The sequence below is a fragment of the Mycteria americana genome, chromosome 17 (assembly GCF_035582795.1).
Source record: "Mycteria americana isolate JAX WOST 10 ecotype Jacksonville Zoo and Gardens chromosome 17, USCA_MyAme_1.0, whole genome shotgun sequence".
NCBI lineage: Eukaryota > Metazoa > Chordata > Aves > Ciconiiformes > Ciconiidae > Mycteria > Mycteria americana.
The window spans coordinates 3,651,971-3,672,667 of NC_134381.1; the positions used below are offsets into that span (position 1 = coordinate 3,651,971).

The following is a 20,697-nucleotide window of genomic DNA, read 5'->3' on the forward strand; positions in this document are numbered from 1 at the left end:
CCTAGCAATGATGACTAGGCTGCTGAGCTGTCTTTTTAGCAGGCTTTAAAAACCATCTAAAGCCTCACTGGCGTAGATGTGGTCCTTTGGTTTTCCAGAGGATACAAGACAGACAGGAGTGACTATCAAGGAAGAGAACTGGGGAGCAATGGTGGAGGGGAGTCAGGCTTGAGGGAATTGCATAGGTGAAACCTGGGTTTTGTTTATTTTAAGGGAACAGTAAAACTGAGGTATGTCTATGGATGGAGATATGTTTGGGCGCCAACTCAGGGCCCTGAATTTGTGGCAAAGGCTCAGCTGGTTTGCAGAGTTGTCTTCAAAGAGTGTGTGCTTTGTAGGTGAAGATACGTTGATATCAAATTGTCATACCTGACAAATTCTGAGGTCCCACTGGCATTTATCACTCTGGTTTCTAAAACCTCAGTATGGCCAATCCTCTCATCAGTCTGGCCATAGGGACACGGGTGACACTGGAACATCAGATGTCAGCAGTACACTATTGCAAATCACAATGATAATGTATTCATACAGTTCACAGTCCCCAGAGGTGATCTGGGGACTCAGGATTGTTTCTCCCTTGCTGCCTAAAGGGCAGTGGAGAATCATGACAAATTATTACAGGAACATGCAAAACAAGAGGCCACTTGGAAACCGGGAAAAATAAGAATTTATTTTCCTTCTCAGAGTTGGAGATCTTTGAAAGGAACCACTGCAATGATGTTCTTGCTGTGCTGATACAGAACAAGTGCAGAATTGGGCTTCCAGCTAAGCAAATAGGCTCTTTCTTTCCTGGAGTGTTTTAATTTTTTTTAACAAGACATGACTGAAACCAACAACCCTCAGAGCATTGACCAGTAAGGGTGCTGAGTCTGGCTGAGATCTTCCTTCTGCAGACACAGCTCTCTTGCATTGCACTCATCTGTGTGTAGCCCCTGAAGAACAGCTGCCTGTCTCCTGACCTTTGCTAGCTCATTACTTTTGTTGCTCACCACCTGCATGGCAGCGTGTCTGCTCCCTGCAGTAGCTTGTATTAGTCCATTTAACTAGTAAATGCCATCTAAAAGTCAGCTTCTCTTTCTGGGAGTGGCAGAAGAGCTCCTCTGGGATGTGCTCGCTTTCCTGTGCTTGCTCTTTGTCGCAAGACCTAAACGTACACTCCAGTCCAAATGGTTTTGAATTTTCACTACAATTTGCTGGTATGTAGCATAGGAAAAAAACACATCTGTGTTGTGCAGACGAGCACAAAATGGAGAACCCTAAAGTACTGACGACTGAACTAATCCTCGGATCCAAAAGAGTGCAGGCACATCTGTGTGGCACTATTGACTCTACCGGTACTAGGAGGTAGATTCGTTTTTATGCACAGTCCTGCGCAGTGATGTGGGTATATCGCCTTCAGATATGACATAAAGCTTTTAAAATCACACTCCATGAGCAATGTAGGCTTTGAAAAAATCTATAGGAAAATGTCTAGTGTATTAGAATCTTGAGCTTATGCTCCTGCCAGCACAGGTTTGCTTTGTGTTTCACATTTGCAGGCCCTTTGTCCAGCTGCCTTTGGGAAGAGGTCTCCATATCTAAACCATCCCTTCTACGTTTTTAGGCCAGTCATGTTCATTATTAATTGTTGTTTAACTCCTTCCATATTTTTAGCCCCAAAACACCAGTACAGCTTTTCCCAAGACAGGACTTTGGAAGAACCTTTTGGTTTCTGAGGTGTCTGTTTGAGAGAGATCTCTCTTGAACTATCAAAAAAGCCCATTTCAGTTTTCTGACCTGTTTTAAGGAGCCTTGGAAAACACCTGAATTGTATTGGCTTGTGGGTTTTTGGAAGGATTTCATGCGTTTTAAAGTTGTTAGCTCACCTGACATTTTTTAACCCTCTCCGAGCACCATGGCTTTCCTTACCTTCTTCCATGTCTCTGGTGCACTAGTTTGCATTTTCTTATTTTCTTCTCCTCTGCTTGGGTTTCAAGTCTTCCTCAGTCCTGAATATTATTTTTCAGCCTTCTTAGTTTGTTGTCTTTTTAATGTACCATTCTCTCTCTCTCCCAGATGATTAATAAAAAGATTATATAAGGCTTGTGTCGTAGTGCTGATCCCTCTAGTATTCTTCCAGACAGCTTTCAGCTACACACTTTGATGTTTGGCCTGTGGTTTGGTTTTGGTTGTTTTTTTGTTCTGTTTTGGTTTGGTTTTTTTGTTAGCCTTCCATCTAGGCTCAGCTGGTTTTAGAGCAGGGATGTGATAAATCAGAGGTTGAACCTTGGTGTTTTTCTTTTCACAGAGGAGGTCATGCTGGCAGAGGAAGACAAGAATGCGGAAGAGAAATCTCCTCTGGACGGTAGGTCATTTTGCTGTGCAGTTTTCCTCCTGTGATACATGAGAGATTCACCTGCTGTACGCTGACATCGCTTTCCATTGTAACCAGGAGGGTGTGAGGAACACACTCTTGCATGCACTTGGCATAAGTTGGGCTAAAGAGTCCCTTTTCCCGTATCGGGTCTTTTTGAGGTTGCAGGTGGATGATGAGCAGTTATGTGACACACCACACTGGGATGGGGATCTGCCCTTGGGGTCGGTCGGTCCCTACGCTGCCTGTGGGACTGCAGCGTGACGGGGACACCCGTCAGCCTCTGCTGAGCATGGCTGGCTCTGTCTACGTGCAGGTTGTGGCGGGGGTAGGCTGCAGAGCGGATGCCAGAAGAGAAATGCATTGACCGAGAGAAGGCAGGGCTGTAAACCGAGGTTTCCAAATGGATTTGACAAAGAGACTAAGACCCCTGTTACTTGTAAGCAGTAAGACATAACAGGGTGTGGTGATCCTATCTTCCGACGTGTGACCCTAGCATTGCAGGATGGCTTGGAGGTACCGAGCTTCGGACACAGGTGCAGCAAGGCTATGGGGACCGCTCTCCCTGTGCCTCCAGACCGATGAGCTCTTAGGATGCGACAGCCAGTCAAAGTTCAGTTAAAGATTCTTCCCTCTCCCTTTTCTGACCATCTTTCGTCCTCCCATGTCTCCTCCTTTCCCCTCCCCTCCCTTTCCCTCCTCTTTTTTTTTCTCCTCCCATTCACTGTCAGGGAGGGCCGCCTCGGAAGGGCCGATTCAACAAGGCACGGCACCGGCAGAGACTAGCAGCGGCAGCAGCTACAACAGTGAGTGGATTGCAAATCACCAGGGGCTTAGGCGGCACAGTGGGGCAGTGCTTCTCCCCCGCAGCCCCACGTGCCCAGGTCGCCGGCGATGCTTCCCGGGTGGTTTTGCACCTTGCTCCGAGCCACATGGCTCCTTGGGGCATCAGGCGCCCAACTGCTAGCCCACCTTGGCCAACCTGGTGACCTGTGCTCGGGGGTGACTCGGGGATGGAAGAGCTGGGGCTGAAGAAGGTCAGGGCTGAGGTGTGCTTGGCAAATCTTCGTGCGTGTGTGCAGGTGCGTGGGTGTGCGTGCACTGGGGAAGTTTGTCCAGCAAGTGGGTGCAGCCAGGGCTGTTAGTCTCGAGCTGAAATGAGTGTCTGGAAGAGTAGTCCGAAAAGCTGAGTGGTGTAAGCAAACTAGAGGTGGGTGCAGGCCATGGAGTAAAGACTCAGGTATACTAAGGCTCCCTCTATACTAGTAAGCTAAAGGAGCCTGGCAGTGTTCCCAGCCTTGAAGCCAACTGGTATGGAGCAGCCCACACCTATGCTGGTAAATTGTCTTAGTCTCCAAAACAGGGGGACATTGCATCCAAGGTGCCTGTAGAGATGGCACGACCTAATTGCTAAACACATGCAGGAGTCTCTGGGGGGAGAAGATAAAGAAGAAGGTGCTCAATTCACGGCAGGGAGCGTTGTAAAACTTTACTCCCAGGGCTGGTTATGTTCCAGTGCTGGGGATGGCCCTGGACATGCTGGAGTGTACTGGGACAGATGCAGCCTGAAAGACCCAAAAGCTGGTATTACTGGGACTGAGGAGGAAGCCTACTGCTGGGTGGGGAAGAAAAGAGCAAAAGCGGTTGTTTGCAAAAAATTGGATCCAGACCACAGGTTCAGAGCATCCTCTCCTCTTCGAGCCTCTCCGAACCTGGGTGATGTTCTGGGTGTTTCCTTGAAGTGACAAAAGCACTAACGCTTGCCTTAGCTGTGGAGGAAGAAGCGCATCCGTTTCTCTGCCAAGGCAGGGAAATTTGTGTAGGGTGAGGGGATCCTCTCATACGAACCTACCCCCAGGGCAGTCGCTGCAGAGTGAGTGGGTTTGCTGTGTGTGCCTACTGAACAGTATGTATCACCACACCGTGGGGTGTCTTACTGCTGATAGCAAATGGTGCTTAGTTACTGTATGTCTTGAAGCTGTTACCAAACTGTATCAACGTATTTTTTTCTGCTAGTTCTCAAGGTTTTGCAGGTAGGTGATCATGGGACCAGTGTCCACGCTGTTCCTGCGTTACCCCTTGTGCACTGGGTGAACAGTGCAGACCTGTCTGAGCCTTAGGGTGCAGTTCTCTTTCCCTGTCGAGTAAAACGGTGTAGAGATGTTTGCCCTCCCCACAAAAGACGCTGTTGGACAAAGTGTGTTTTCAAAGAGTTATGACATCCCCAGAGGGAAGGAATTGTACAGTGGGTGCTATTAAGAGTATGTTCACTGATTTGTGGCAGTTGCTTTCGACGTAGCATTTCTGCTGCTTAAGGCATTGCTCTGTGGTAAACTGTATCGGAGCACTGTAAATGCTAACTTCTTAATGGTGCACACTGTAAACAGCACTAATGTTTTTAATGGATAGAAGCACTCATCTCATAACCCACTGGGGCTCAGAAAGATTCAGTGACCCTGCCCAGCCTTTCTGCTGTGTTAAAAGGTCCAGCAGCTGCAGTGACTCCCCCACCCTCCTGCATCTGCTGGGGTGAAGTGTAAGTGTGCAGACCCGTGCCTGGCAAACCTTCAAGATCTAGAAAGTTAAATAAATAAACGACCCTGGCATTAAAGCATGCGGAGGCCCTGCGAGGCTGTAGGTTGTCTGATGTGCTCCAGCTTACCCTTGTGTGAGAGCTTTAAGCTGGCATTGGGAAGTAAATGCTGGCCCTGGAGAGTGAAGGGAGGGGGAGAGAGAATCCACTCTGAATGCTCACGGGCCATTTTCTCTTTAATTTGCACACAGTGTTGAAAAGAGCTGCAATAAAGAAGAGCAAAAATGACCTGATTCATGCTGAAGAAGGTGAGGACCATTTCACAGACATTTGCTCTGTTGGTGAGTACTGGCTTCGCATTCCCCGAGGTTTAGATCTCCACCTAAACATGTTCATGTCATGTTTCCTCCGAGTAGCTCCTTTGCTCCAGAAGCTGCAGTTTCAAGAAGGAGAATTATCACTGCTCCTGCAGCAGCACTCAACTTCCCAAAGCAAATGGCTTCGTGGCTTGACTCTCTCCCCCACGCTGCCCTGCTCAGCTATTGCATGCTGCACCCTTTAAAAGAGCCCTGCTGAAACGCTTGGAGAATCCGTGCTGTGTTGGCCATACTGTGATTCTGCTTGGAACATGCTCATTCATGCTAATGAAACCCAAATATGTCAAACGATACTGCTAAGCCTCATCTGTTGAAGGGAAGAGAGGAAGTGGACACTTAGTCACATCTGACACTAATGCACAGCCTGTGGTTTTCAGCCTTTGCTGTGTGCATGGTTACGGAAAATGCTGGGCAGTGGCCCTAATTCTCTCATTCTTGCTTTAGAAGAAGATCTTAAAGCAATTCTCTACATTTTTAAAGCCAGATATGGAGATACACACCTGTGTGCGTGCAATTACCCACATACCTCCAATGCAGAGTGTGGCATCTTGCATAATGTAGCACGGATAGTACGAATTTGGTATCTACAGCTCTGGAGAATAAGACACTGTGAGGCTACAGAGGTACTGCTTGTTCTGCAGTTAACGGAGAGCTAGTTCCTCCTGAGACGGTGCCAGGTGGAGAGGCAGGAGGCAGGTCTGGGGTTTGCAACGGGAGGCAGGCTCTGAGCACACAGCACCCTGTCTAAGCTCACAGCTCTTTGGACATCAGCAGCAAGACCTTTCAGTTGTGGGTTTTTACTTGCTGTCTGGGGAGACATCTTCCTGACTGCTTTTGGAGTTAGCTATTTTGCTTATTCCCGTCCCTGTTGTTTGAGTCTGTATTTTGTTTTGCTGCTGAAGCAGCAGATGTTCTCATTATCTTCCAAAGAAACGTCTTGGCATCCCAGTTACCACAAAGCAGCAAATTCTGGATGCATAAGAGTAGCAGCACAAACAGTACAATTGAGAGTACATGTCCATATACGCTTGCAAGCATGAGTGCCTCAAATGCTCTTTGGAAATTTGTCATTAACATTTTAAGAGATTACAGCTGCTGCTGGATTTGTTTTTTCCCTTTAAATGAAGACCTGGTTGCAGGAAATGAATGTTGCTCAGCATGTTACTGACACCGTCAGCCACTGTTGAACTGCCACAATCCCCCAGGCTGAGCAGGCTGCAGGTTTTGTGGCTAAACTGCTGACACTTCTATGAGAGGTTTGTTGCTGAAAGAGGGCAAAAATGTAGCAACAGTGTGCATTTTTGTTTTGTTTTATTCTGGGCAGCTCGGATCCTTGCATGGATAACAAGGAATGGTCACTTTCGGAACATTTGTTCATGCTTGCAATAATTATGAGATCTTTGCATTCACATCCAAGTCCCTCCAGGCTCTGGGCACCCATGCCACACAAACAGATCTTTGAATTCAGCATTTCAGGTGGCAACGGATGACGGAGCATCTGGACTCATGGATAATCTGATGCAGAGCTGGGAACTGTCTCGGGAGCATATGGCAGGGAAAATAACAGCAGTGCTTTCCACCTTCTGTGAGTGGTTCACCCACTTGGGAAAAGTGTTTTGATTTTGATTCGTGGAACAAGGCAGAAAAGAAGAAATGGATAAAGCAGATACTTCTGCAGGCTCCTGAAAAGGCTGAAACTCTGCATAACATAAACAATCAGATCATATGGGCAATTATGCATAAAGAATATGTTTTTGAGAGAAGGTTTTTTTTGGATGGTTTCCTATAATGTCTTGCTGATGGGAGCATAAGGACTGTGGAAGAACTAACAATTACTGAGTGCAATGTGAAGATGCAGACCAGAGTGGTAGAGACTTTGACAGGTCTCTTGCTGGCCATTGACTGAATACGTTGCACTTTAATTCAAACACAAGTACCTCAATGAGCCTTATAATTGCATTATAAAGCTCTATAGTGGTAAACACTTCCCAGTGTGTTCTCTGGAATTGTTCTTAATGTTTATTCTTTTCTTTCCTTCTAACTCTTAGCCTTTCTTTCTGCACTAATAAAAGTGCAGCAGTAGATGCTGGCTCCTTCTGGCTTCCTACCCTCCATGCTGTACCAGACACAAGACACTGTCTTGATTGCCAGACAGAGAAGTCTGGAGAAGTGGATGTTTTCTACATTCAGATCAGTTTAAATACTGCTGCTTTTCTTTTCTGGAAGATCAGTAGAGCCAGTAGAGGTGGGGGACGAAAGGGCAGCAGACTATTCCCATGCGAATCTGAGAGTATAGACTGGCTCGAATATCTGAGAGGTCTTAACCTGCTAAGTAGTACTACGATACGATGCAGCCTATATCTTAACCTGTAGGTCATTTTGTTGTCTTAAAGCAATAGATGAGCACTATTATTATTTTTTTCTTTTTTAAACTGCCAAAGGGAGGATTATCAAATTAACAGAACCAGCACACTGAGCTTTTCTGCAAGGAGTTTATTCAAAGCCTGGCCAGGGCAAGCTCTGCATTTGGCTTGTTGGTGGATGGCCAGAAATGTGAGATGAAGCAGGGAGCTTGCTTGCTATTGGGGAGGTGGCACAGCACGCTCTTCTGTAGCTGTGAGGCTTGGAGAACGCATTGCTGTCACCTGGATGCTTCATCCTTTCTACGGGTGCTGTGTTTGATGTTAATGCAGGTTGGAACAGGGTGAGATTCCCACCCCTTCCAAGTGTTGAAATGTAAGCAAGCACACTCAAAAATTTGGCTGCCACAGCCAGAACACTTTGTTCGTGTAACTCAGCCATCTCTAACGACAGCCCATGCAAGTCACCTGCTCTCGCGGTGCTTGGTCCAAGAAAGGATGGTGCGTGTCCTGGTCAGCCCTACCTGCTGGGAAGCTCTGTCCCGTGATGGGGAAGGGCAATAGCGTATTACCTTGCCACAAACCATCTCGAAACAAGGTTCGCTAGTAATTTCTGAGGGGTGCCAGCACAGCGTGAAACAGGTAGTGGACAGCCTGCGGCAATCACGATTTGCCCTGCTTGCAACAGCGTCTGCGGCTGTTGCAGAGGAACTCAAACGGATGCACGTGTTTATTACTAACGTGTGCTGATTTCTCCTGCCTCAGCACTGGCCGGAGATTGCCTTTTCATCATTCATTTGAACAGTGCCTGCTACCACAGGGGGAGAGCTTACATTAGAAATCATTTCTTCCGTCAGCTTCCTATTGTTAAAACATTTGACTCTTTTCCAGGATTTCAGACCAGAGTCGAAATGTAGCTGATATAGACAGAATTGATACAAATGAGTAGCTGCGCCCAAAATATGAGGCATGGAGGCAGATTGAGCCCTCTGCTGTAGAAATACATGAAGTTGGAGCGTAAATTAAGGAGACTTCACTCAATTCAGTAGTAAGGGCTGGGTCTTTGCCTGGTCCTTGGAGCAGGGGAAATAATGACCAGCTTTCCTGTTGCCAGCTGCCCAGCTCCAAGAGGATATGCTCCACACCACGGTGAGAAATACCACTGTGCCTGGTACTTTCTGTCCCTCCAGTCAACTGGGAACCCAACAGTTATGAGTTAACCTGGGACAATCAAGATTGCTTCAAAGGGTTTCTTTAGATGGTGGAGCTGGGCATTCATTCATGAAGTTTTAAAATCCCAGCCTTCATCCCTCATGATGTCATTACAAGCGAGATGCCCTTGCTCAGCCCATAGTCAATGTGCCCAGCTTTCTGCTCAGCCGTGTTTCTGGTGCTTGGGAGAGGGTCTGTGTGCCCAGGAATGTCCTCCAGCCTTTCACCTGCTGGGATGTGGTGTGGTGACTCTTCTTTCTGTCCCAGGGTCTCCTTTTGCCCGTGCCAGTTTGAAGAGTGGGAAGAACGAGAGCTCATCCTACTTCAGGAGGAAAGAGAAGATGTTCCGGTTCTTCATTCGGCGCATGGTGAAAGCTCAGAGCTTCTACTGGATCGTCCTCTGCGTGGTCGCCCTCAACACGCTCTGCGTTGCGATGGTGCACTACGACCAGCCGGAGAAGCTCACCACTGCGCTGTGTGAGTACCGGGGACTCCACATTTCCACTGACTAGGTCTTGTATTTTTGATCACTCTGAGCAACTGCTGTCACATCCCCATGAGGTCTGGTTTTCAGCTTCCTATGCCTCCCTCAGAGGAGGGTCAGAAATGCATCGAGTGCTACTAGTAACTCAAGAGTAATTGAGTCATACAGTTCAGAAAAAATCCACCAGGACATGATACTGATTTGAGATGGGAATGTTATCCTAAACATTGTCTGAAACTTCAGATTCAACCACATTTAAATCTTGTAACATGGCAGGAGGATTTGTTCTGTAGCAGGCTTTATGAAAGGAGGGGGAATGGCTCTGGACTTGGGTGAAGGCAGGTTTCTCTGTCTAATCAGCGTCTGCTTGGAGAACTGCAGAATTCATGCCACTTTGCAGCTGATCTGCATCCATGGCTGATTTCTGTTGTGGACATACTTAAAGCTCTGCCAGCTCTGATGTCCCTGGGATAGCAGCACGTGCAATGGCCAGTGCTACCTGGGAAACAAAAACGTCTATCTGTGCTTACAGAATCATACACTAATTCACTACAGTTGTAGCAATTGTCATCCTCTTTAAAGGGTTGCAACTTTACAGAAGGTCTATTTTGATAATCGTGCCTTCCTTACTAGTGCTGTGTGATTAGATGGGATAGATGTCATGATGCCCTTCTGTGAAAATGTGTGCAATAGAGATAGAAATAATACTGTACAGAAGATTATACTATATTTGTGCAAAAGCTTTTATTTTAGCTTGGTTCCTGTGGTCACCTATCAGTTTAGGCCTCAGATAGTCTATAAATGCGTTTGAAGTATGATTTTTTTTTTTTAAATTGCATATTGTTTTGTCCTATGATGAATAATAAATGAAGGCAGCTTTCTGCAATCAGGGCCTTTACACATCACAGTGTTACACTGAGGTTGCAGACTTCCTCACAAAGCCTGTTTTAAAAAAATGTGGAAGGTGAGGGACAGACCTTTTATGTTTATTTTAATGAAGGTTGTAGGCTATGACTCCTAGAGCTGGAAAACTTGTAGTGGTTGGTAAGGTAAGAATATGGTGACACTGCAAGTGGGACACTGCAAGTTTTTCCTTCTGAAGGAAAGGGATGAACAGTTTGTTTCTGGAAGACAGAGCCATTGCATTGGCCACTTCTGGCTCTATAAAATGGCCAGAAACAAATCTTTTGTTCAGCACTTGATATTCAGATGTGGCTAGTTCAGAATTTAAGTAAAACTTCTGAAGCAAAAGAACAGAAGACTAGGAAAAACCCCTGAAATATTTCAAACAGTCTAACTTAATAATTTTGGCTTAGATCATTAAAGATACTTATCTACCTAATTTTCCTTGATTTCTATATAAATTAGATACTTAAATATTTCTAGCCCCAGATCCTCAGGTCTTACCTTATTATAAGGAAGCAAACTTTTGAAGTTTTTTTTTTTATAGACCTAAAAGGTCAAGAATATTAGCTGCTCTGACTTCAAAAAACTCCCTGTTAATGTTTGCTGAAATATTTAATACCACCAGGTAACTGGAGCTATAACGAGAGATGCATAAGAAGGACAGAAACTTCTTTTAACTCTGGGTTTGTTTTATTTTTTTTTTCCCAAGATTTAGACTGAAAAGAGAGGCAGACTACATAGAGAAGTCAGTCTTGCTTATTCATTTCCTAAATTTAACAGAGGAAATAATAAGCTAGATTGGCAAAGTAATTAGAAGTTTGAGGCTTAGGATTTCCTCTTAAATTAGAACTAAATGTCTAGAAAAAAAAACCACTTTAAGTCTTTCAACTCAAAAAAGAAGGCTTCAGATTTACAAACTCAGTTTCAGGAACACCTTATGCAGTAACTTTTCTAAGAGAACATAAAGAAATCTGTGAGCCAGCAACCTCTACTTAATGTTCATATGAGAGCTGGAAGGGATGTTTCTGTTGATTAGAATTAAAGGTACACCTCCAGGTGGGAAAAGTATGTGGGACAGAGGCCACAAATTAGGCTCCCGACCTACCTTAACTGAAGACAAAAAGTAGGGAAGGTTGAAATTGTGTTGTGCCTGGGATCAGGGATTGGGGTGGATCCTTCTTTCAGGAGCTCTGCATGCGTCCATAACACCCAGTATTGTGAATTAGTTTCAGAAACACTTGGGTAGCATACTTTAATTTCTTGGTGCTAGGGTACCACCTAGCTAAGAACAAGTGATCCCATTGACTTTTTTTTGGTGGAAAAGTCAGAAAAATACCAAAGAACCATGTGGTCTTAGGAGTTAAATCCTCAGCACCCTCCCAGCCATATGTGCTTTCCTATGTCTCCTCTGCCCTTCATCTGTCTTTGCATCATTGCACTGCCATTTACTTGCAAGAGTTGAGTGCCCTTTGTCAATAAGGAAACACCTGGACAGGTGTTTCACAAATCAATCCTTTAGATTCACTAAAGGAAATACTAGTGGCTACAGCTAACCACTACTAGAAACAGCACTGTAATTAGTGAGGGGCAACACAGAGGTGGGTCACAGACAAAACCAGAATATCTGAGGAATCATAGATTTTGTGGGTGTTCTTGTATAGGTATAAACATTGGGTCTTTAAATGGGGTGGTACAAGATTAGCCACCGTGACACAGAGAATAAAAGCCAGGGATACAGAATGAATGGTCGTCATGGAAATTCTAAGATACTCTACTCCAGATAATTTTATCTTGGTGGTTTTTTTTTGGGGGGGGGTGTTTTTTTGTTTTGTTTTGTTCAAAGATCGTTTTCTCCAAGACAAGAAGCAGAGGTGCTATGGGTTCATTCTGGGGAGGATTGTCTCTGGTCTGTCTTACGGCATAGTGTAATGGAAACTCTGGGAAGAAACCATTCTAAAGTAATTTTAGAGCAAAGAGCTTCTGAGAATTGTCCACTGAAAAGGCTTACAAGTTCAACCTCTTAAATTACAAGAGTCCCGTACCTCCAAACCCTCCCAGCTTTTCAGGATTATGAGCAGTAGTGTTGTATTCCTGTCTATCTTTGCATTGGTAATGACCTAAAGGTTTCTGCCCGCTTTCCTGGGGGATGGTATAGTTTTCATAGCATAATCTTTCTTACTAATCTAAAGTTTAATATTGAATGCAGGGAATATTTTATGTCCTAAGGTACATGGTACTTTGCATGGACTAACTGGTTGTTTTGTTGTTGCCATCATGGTAAGACTGGACTTGGCCCTTCTCACTTCTTCATGCGCTAAACCGCAGCCAGCCTGATTAACCCTGCAGCAAACACATTTGTGAACGAGCCCAGCTGTGCTTTAGCCCTCCAGGAGTGCTCCTTGAAAGCACTGTTCTGCCCAAGATTTGTGCACAAATCCATTAGATATAGGCAGAACAAGATCTCACAAAACCAGGGGATTTTAAACAGCTCCTGGAAATACTTGGCAAAATCCTTTAACAGTAAGAGTGACAGAGTTTAAAAATGGCTTTAAAGTTAATCCATGATGAGTGAACTTCACTACAGAGGAGCAGGACTTGGCTAGTCTGATGCAGAGCAAGAAAGAAGTAGCCAATTCTAATTACGTTGTTTCATGGAAGGTGCTTAGAAATGAACTGATGAGGAGTTTTGTGAACTGTAGCAGTGGGAGAGGAATGTGGTAAAGTCTGGGAGCATCTGCTAAACCCTGAAACTCTACCCAGACACCTCTAATTCAATTATACCTGTCCCTCTGGGGAAAAGTTTAATTACATTACAAATTAATTTTACTTAAAGAATGGTTGGTAAAAGCCTACGGGTCTGCATTGATTTATTTTTCCCTTGGTCTTTTCTTTCAACTTTTCTGCTGTTGAATTGTTCTGATTAGCTTTCTCTGCTTGCTATTCCATATTGCTGCAACTGCTTTGAAAAAGGAACCGTAGGAGCTTTAGAAAAGGGCTTGGGATTTCTTTAGTCTTATTGAAAGAGCTGATGAGAAATTCTTTGAATTCTTGGGGTATGGTGAAGAACAGGACATACTTTATGCCCCCGTAATTATCCCCAAATTAGATCAGAGATTTTCCTTCTCTGCATGGAAAGGACTCCAGTGCCACATTGCAACAGGAGTTTTCTCATACTGCACATGGACACATGGCATGTTCTGCTCACCAAAGCACGGACCTCCGATTAAATAAGTTTCAGTTCCCCATAGAAGTCTATATTTCATGCAGCCACCCATGATTGTCATCTGTTTGTGGTGATTTCTACCGTTGCTGGTATTCTCAGAAAAAAGAGACTTCTGTCAGAAGATAACTCTGTAATCTAGCCTAGAAAAGCATCACTGAGATCTAGTAGCAGCAAAGATGCATCTTCAACTGTGAGGGCAACAAACCAACATAATCCGTAATGTGGGCACACAGTAGAGGTGCAGTGTTAAGGGTTTTTCAGTCAGGACTGTACCTTTTAAAAATATATGCTGTAGCTTGAGCAGAAGTTGCAAGCCTGATGTGGAAACAAGTGAATGCATTTCCATGCCCTGTGCTGTGCAGGAGGCCGGCAGAGATGGTGGTGGTCTCCTCTTCCTCTGGCTAAAGCTGTGGAAGAAGGCTGGAACCAGAGCTCCCTGGCCTCACTGGGGCAGGCTTTAGGGACATGGTGAGAAGGTCTTACGACTGGATCAGCAAGGTTTCACTTGGGAGCCCTCTCATCAGGCTTCCCTTCCCCTGTGGCTGCCCTTCACGAAGCAGCTGTCTCCACGTTTCTCCAGCTAGCACTACAGTGATCCTTAACTTGCTCCTAAATTTATATCTCTCTAAAACCAAGAATGTCTCCTTTCTGATAAATACAATATCTGAAAACAGTATTTTAGGCATTATGGCCTGAGAACCTCTTCCGCCTGTGCTGCGCAATGCTGAACCATGTGTTTGGTGCAATTAGGCCTTTTTTGATGATGCTGTGTTTGCCTTTGAAGTAGATAGCCAGCTCCCTCCGGATATAAATATGCAGCAATTGTGAGGAAAAGGCTTTCTGAAGCAAGCGTATGTATTTATGTCTGCTGAACATTTCAGGTCTGCTTTGTCAAAGAGGAGGAAGTTGTACTTTGCCAAGGTTCTCCTCCTGGTTGGTTTAAAGTACGAGAAGGATGAGCAGAGGAAACCAAAGTGGCAGGCTCAGCACCTGCTCCTAATGACATCGGACTTGGAGACAGGGCAGAAATGGAATTAATCCATGGGTGATTGACAAAAAAGAGCCGCTAACTATCTAATTCAAACATATGGGGCAAAGAGATGCTAGCACGGCCTTTGCCAATAGCACAAATTTGAAATTAAATAAGAGTATTTGTATCAAACTTTTTTCCCTTAAATCACATCACAAAATGCTTCTGCTTAAGGCAGATTAAATTACATGTGGGGTCTGAATACCAGAAGGTTCAAACAATGAAATTGCATTTTCGATTATATGGGCAGGGCCATGTCAGAAGAAATCATGTTTCTGATCTGTCGGCTGGAGAAGCTGATTCATTTTGAGTCAATTCCTTCTGCCCAAGGAGTTCACCATGTTCATATTTTCCTTGCCTCCATCCTTTGTCCTCACAGTGCTATGATTTGTAGCACCTGGTATGTGCTGAAATACAGCTATCGCTGCCTGTTTTGAACTCTGCTCTTGATGGAAGTCATCAGCTGTGAAAGAACAAGTTGGGTGGTTCTTTCAAGAGCAGCAGAAGGAAGTTGTTTCTTGGATGTTCTGAGTTTCTAACATTTCCTGTTGTTTGTTTGATTTATTTTTTAATCAAATATTTCTTGATTCTGTTTTACTTAGGGCATTTGCTAGCTTTTTTTCTCCTATGATATTCTGGTTTTGCATGTGTGTTTGCAGGGTGTGTCAGTCCAATGATGGAACATTGCATTGGCTGATACCCGGTTTTTGTTCATGCTTCTGCTGGATGGGTGATGGACATTAATCCTTGTTTCTATCCTCCTTTTTCTTCTTTTGAAATGATGGTAATTGCTGCTGCAAAGCACACTGAGATCTGGTGGTGAAAATTACAGTAAAAAACCCCTACCTAGTATTTTTGTTATTCTGTGAAAGAATATGGGGAAATGTAACTCTTAAAGGTGAGTCTGGTGGAGAGATAAGAGGATAAGAATCTCCCTGCCAGAGTGAGATATGAAGCAGGTGGAGGTTGTGCAATGCTGTCTACAGGTATGATCTACAACCCCTCCCTACGATTTTAAGTTTTGTCTGCTAACTAAGCAAGGCCACCAGTTTCAAAGCATTGGTTTGATATCAATCCTTGTGATAGGGAGACTTTACACTGAAGTCATTCCAATAAGCACCGTCGGGCTTGCTGAGCATGAAACCGAAGATGGGAGTGATAACTTCCCAGCGAGGGAGAGACTCTTGTCAGCACAAACGCTGGTGCAAGCTTTCCCTCTGGGCTAATGACTGAAATAGCTGACAGCAGCAGCACAAATTCTTCCATGCCCAGAGAAGATGCATTTGCTTTATTGGGGGAGTTTTGCCTTCTGTTTCTTACCATTTCCAAAGTATGTAGGGTGCAGAATGGAAGTTCAGGATCTGGCCTGGAAGCTAGTTTAAGCTTCTGATTTACAGGGCCAGCTGTTAATGATTAAGGATTTTAGCATTCTTACTACTTCACAATTGCAATTTTTTTAATTATGTGCAAGGAAATTCAATACCACTGAACACATGTTTTTTAAAAATTCTGTATTTTTATATTATTGGACTTGTCAGCCATCTCATTTTGTGCCTGACATTAGTTCACGTGGTCCCTTCCTCACACCCTCTGCACTTGTATAGTCAGGTGGATTGCCAGTGTAACTGTGGATAACTCCCTACTCTGGGATCCCTTGTGTTGGAAACAACTGTTTGCTCACTGAGCTGTTGCGTCTGATGTCAGAAAGGAGAGAAAAGTTGTAGCATGGTGCAGGTGTGAACATGCTTCTCCTAGCAAGTTCCAAGCTCAAAGGGAGATGGAGGTGTGCTGCTCCTTCGTGTGACCATGCCTTCCCCTAAGCACTGAGATCCAGTGGATGGAGCCTACCTCTGGGTAAGAAAAAGGCTGAGAAGTCTGCAGACCTCATACTTTGTCATCTTATTCCTCAAATGTGAACGCTTTGCCCTTGATAGTCTCCCTTAATGATATTGCTCCTATTTTCAAGGAGAGTAGGTTACTTGGTGTAATTAATACCCTCCTGTATTTCCTCCCCTATTGCAAATGTTGGCAGAAGTGTCTTTGTAGGCTCCTCGTTGAAGTGTTAATAAAACCTTTCTCATCTAGTTAATGCTTCCTGGATTTCAGTTAACATTATGCCCATGATATTTCATGACTGTCTTTCATTTAAAATTTAAAACTCCTTTTTATTTTTTGATAATTGAAGCTGTATTTTTCAAGCAATTTCAAAAGACAAGCAGCAACGCGAGATGGACCTGGGCCAAGTGCGCTCCCTCAATATGAATGTGCAAGGCAGTGAATGGAGTGAAAGCCATGCAGTTTGAAAGGACCCTTGTTCCCTCCTCTCTCTTTCCCCACACTTGTTAGCTGAAGACACATATTGAAGGAGGTGTACAAAGCACCTGGGATTCAGAATTATGTAGCTGAAATATTCCCTGTTGCAACTTGTACCTGTTGCCCCTTGTCTGTCCGTGTGCACCTTTGAGAAAAGTTTGGCACCATCTTGTCTTTATCATTCCTGGAATCGTAAAACTGAAATTACAGAAGATGACTTTCCTGTAGCATCTGCTCTGCTACAGCATCTGAGAACCTTCTGTAGTGTGCTAAGCAATGTGATTAATCTCCACCCTTTGAAGTTTGATTCTTTTCCTCATCTTTTCTCTAGAGGGAGAGGTTTGCCTTATGTTCTTTGGTTTGTTTTGGTAGTGTAGAGGGTTTTTGCCTTTTTTGTGTTTGTTTTTAACATTCCATTGTTTCTGTTGCTCATTGGCCTCCAGATCTAAACTTGCATGACTCAAAATGCCAAAGGCAGTGTTTTCTGTAGCTTCAAGTCCTAAAAACTTGATCTGGAAATTGTCTCCAGCTATGTTTGTTCTGTCCTTTGTTTCATCATAGGTGATAAATTTTCCCATCAAAAGCTTCACAGCCTATTTGCCTGTGATATGTGGAGCAGAAGGAAACAGAACTTGCTCTTCCATAATTATATGGTTATACAGGCATAATAAAAATAAATGTGGCTATGTGCTAACAGTAGACACAACACCTCTGAATATGAGCTCTCAGAGGCAGCACTTTTGTTGGGCTTGAAGGTATTTTTATCATGAGAGGATGTTACAAAAGCTTACACCCTGCTCCCAAAAGTGCCCGTCTTGTGTAGGTATGAAAGTCCCAAACACACATTTGCAAAACATTATCTTTGCAATTAAAAATTAGACCTTTAGAAATATTAGATCCAGAGCTTTCTTTTGAAATTCCTTTACAAAGGCAATGAGAATATTACTTAACGCTCATACCAACCTTCCCACAGTACACATGAAACATTGCCTTCACAGTTCTTGAAGGCTGAATACGACTCGTGCATCTAGAAATAATTATGTGAAACTGTCCTCCGGGTCTTGTTTGCCATTGCAAAGGGATTTTCTTCTGGCAGGAGGCAGTCTGTGTTGTGAAAAATTGCCATTGTTCCCCACATGAAGAGATCTTCCTACCAAGGTCTTGTGGACTAATTTAATCTCTCTTCCTATTTCCAGATTTCGCAGAGTTTGTTTTTCTGGGTCTGTTCCTTACTGAGATGTCTTTGAAGATGTATGGACTGGGGCCAAGGAATTACTTCCACTCTTCATTCAACTGCTTTGACTTTGGGGTGAGTAGGCTTCAGCTGTGTGGATGAAGTGTGTGGCTCTCCCGTTATTGAACGGGGTTGGGCATTTAAGGGTGAGTATGGGAATCCATGGGAAATAGTGCTGTAAGTGTGTCTTCTGCGGGGAGTAGTCATTGGATAAATTAGCTGCAGTGAAACACATTAAGCTTCCCCTAGTTATCATCCTTCGTGAAGAAATGTGACAGCTGGGGATTTCATTTCCTCTGCGAGATACAGGGTGTTCGCAGCATCAGCAACAGTAAATGCTCTGATTACTAAGAGATTCTCTCTCCCATTTAAATGAGGTGATTGAAAGACAAAAACCTCACACATCTTATTGCTTATCTCTCCTACCATCCATTTAATGGCCTTTACCTCAAGATACATAGGCAGCTCTTTTCAGACATGAGTGCCCAGAAGTAGAAGTCTAAACACATGATTAGGTGACAGAAAGGCAATAACTCACATCCTTTTATTGTACAGGCTTTCCCCTTCATGCTAAAACTATAGCTTTAAAGTGCAAATAGTGGGCCAGTTTTGATGCCATCTAACAAAGAATGTTGCATGCAGATGTTAATTTATTCATTAAAAGCTACTAGGCTCTAATCTGTCCTCACAGAGGTTAACTCAGCTTCTCTTATCTTTAGTATGGGCTGAGCACTGCATCCCAGAGCGGGAATCAATCTGTAAGGTTTCTTTAACAAAGCAGATATGAAGCTTATGATGCAGCCACAGGCAAGGGGAAAACATTCAGTTCGTTGTACCCGTCGTCTAGCCCTTGTCTCCAAGATTTAGTCTGTTGTTTGTAGTCTTTATCGGCCAAAATGCTGGGGGTAATTCTTCTCCCTGATGGGGCTAAAATCCCTGCTTCAGCACTGCTCCCACAAGGTAGGAGGAGGTATTTTTACCTTCGGTAAGTGACCACTCCTAAATCCAGGAGTACAGCTAAAGCCAAGTTCTCCTCTTTTTGGTAGTGTCAGAAGGAAAGCTCAGAGCTAAATAAACTTTGAGATTAAACCAGCCAGCCCAAGAATCACCTGTGTCCAACAGACTGAGGTGTTGCATCAGGCTGCACCAAGTGTGGGGCTCTCCTCTCTGGGGTGTCCATCGCAGCTGCCGGTGGCTCAGAGCAGTGAAATGCATTGTGCCGCTCTTTCTGGCTGCATAGCCCAAAGGATAATGCACAGACTCTAGCTGTCATGAGAGGACAGCAGAGCACAAATAACACAGATAATGTAAGATAACGATTTCTGCACATTCAGAGTTGGTGCCTAATCCGAGGGGCAGAGAGGGTCCCCTCAACTGAAGGCAGCCAACACATGGAAAAGTCTAACTGTACCGCAAGATGTTCTGCAAAGGCTGGAATGAAGAGTATGGCCACAGAATACAAGGGGGCTGACACCCAGCTTTCATTAAATTCAGTGCATGCCTAAAGACCCCAGCTTCTGTAAGCTGAGTCAAAGACATTTGGCAGCCAAGCAATATTGCCTAGTTAGACTTTTTAGGGTATCATTGCCTTGTTTGCATTGTCTAGTGACAGACACTGCATCCGTGTCCTTCACCAATGGATTAAGTAGGCTCTGAACTGCAGCCAGCTTGCCCCCACGCTGGCTGCCAATTTCCATGGATTCTTGTATCCAAGATGCTTCTTCCACAATAAGAAGAGCTTGTACTTGTGATAGTCATGGACAGGTGATTTAGGAGCTTGCATTAAGTAAGAGAGAAACCTACTGAGTCTCTCTGCTTTGTGTCATGCTATGGTGAGTGTGGCACTGGCAATAAGCTTTGCTGAGTGTTTCCCAGGAGGTAAAGCTCTTGATCTGTTTCTAATTATTCCTCCTTTAGAGAATCCACTGGGATCCTACTTCTAGCTATGTTTCTTCCTCCTCACCCACCTTCCAGCCCCCAGCATTAATTCAGCTACTTCACCCCCACTGGAATATCACACAGATCTGTAGTCAGTTTAGTTTGACAAACCATCAAGATAAAACTGCTCAAATGCAAAAAGTGAAACAACAAATCAGAGCATCAGCCTTGGGAGAAACAGTCCAGTGGGGTCTCATGTGAAACAACTCCCAAGAGGCCATGTTGAGATGCCAGGAAAATCAATTATCACTGTAACATGTGGAGGGTCTAAGGAAAGGTTTTTGCTGATTCATGAGGGATTCCCAAGAGTGATAGACTGTGGGAGAGAAATTTTAGTTCCTTCTTTCTGTGATGGGAGCAACTGGATGAGCAACTGTTGTATATCTCCCTTTCCCACTGCATTTTCTTGAAGCTCAGGGTACAGCATTTCTTGCAAAGCAGCTGCAAGCAATGCTGTGTTTTTCAGAAGACATCCAGGTTTCTGTTTGTGAAAGCGGTTTCTGAGCTGCTGAGTCTCCCAGCACCGCTCAGGTACTCAGACACAGCTCTGCTGGCCCTGACTTCCCATTAACACTCCCTTTCACAACACAAGCAAGCTGCTCGCTGGGGTCCGGTGATAATGTGTTTATGGTGTGCTTCACGCAACTGGGGACCACGGTCCATGGGAGCTCTGAAATGTTAGGTTAATGCAAGTAATAACAGTAATTGGCAGCAAAATGCCCATCTTCTCTTAT

At 44.4% G+C, this 20,697-nt stretch overlaps 1 protein-coding gene across 1 annotated transcript in view; it reads left to right on the plus strand.

Annotated features, from left to right (window-relative positions):
* Nucleotides 1–20,697, plus strand: part of CACNA1B (calcium voltage-gated channel subunit alpha1 B) — a 298,439-nt gene that overhangs the window by 157,194 nt on the left and 120,548 nt on the right. The window contains exons 9-13 of the mRNA XM_075519947.1: nt 2,288–2,344; nt 3,085–3,159; nt 5,138–5,227; nt 9,103–9,312; nt 17,988–18,100. Coding sequence (XP_075376062.1) covers nt 2,288–2,344; nt 3,085–3,159; nt 5,138–5,227; nt 9,103–9,312; nt 17,988–18,100 — 545 coding nt within the window. The remainder of the gene's footprint in view (nt 1–2,287; nt 2,345–3,084; nt 3,160–5,137; nt 5,228–9,102; nt 9,313–17,987; nt 18,101–20,697) is intronic.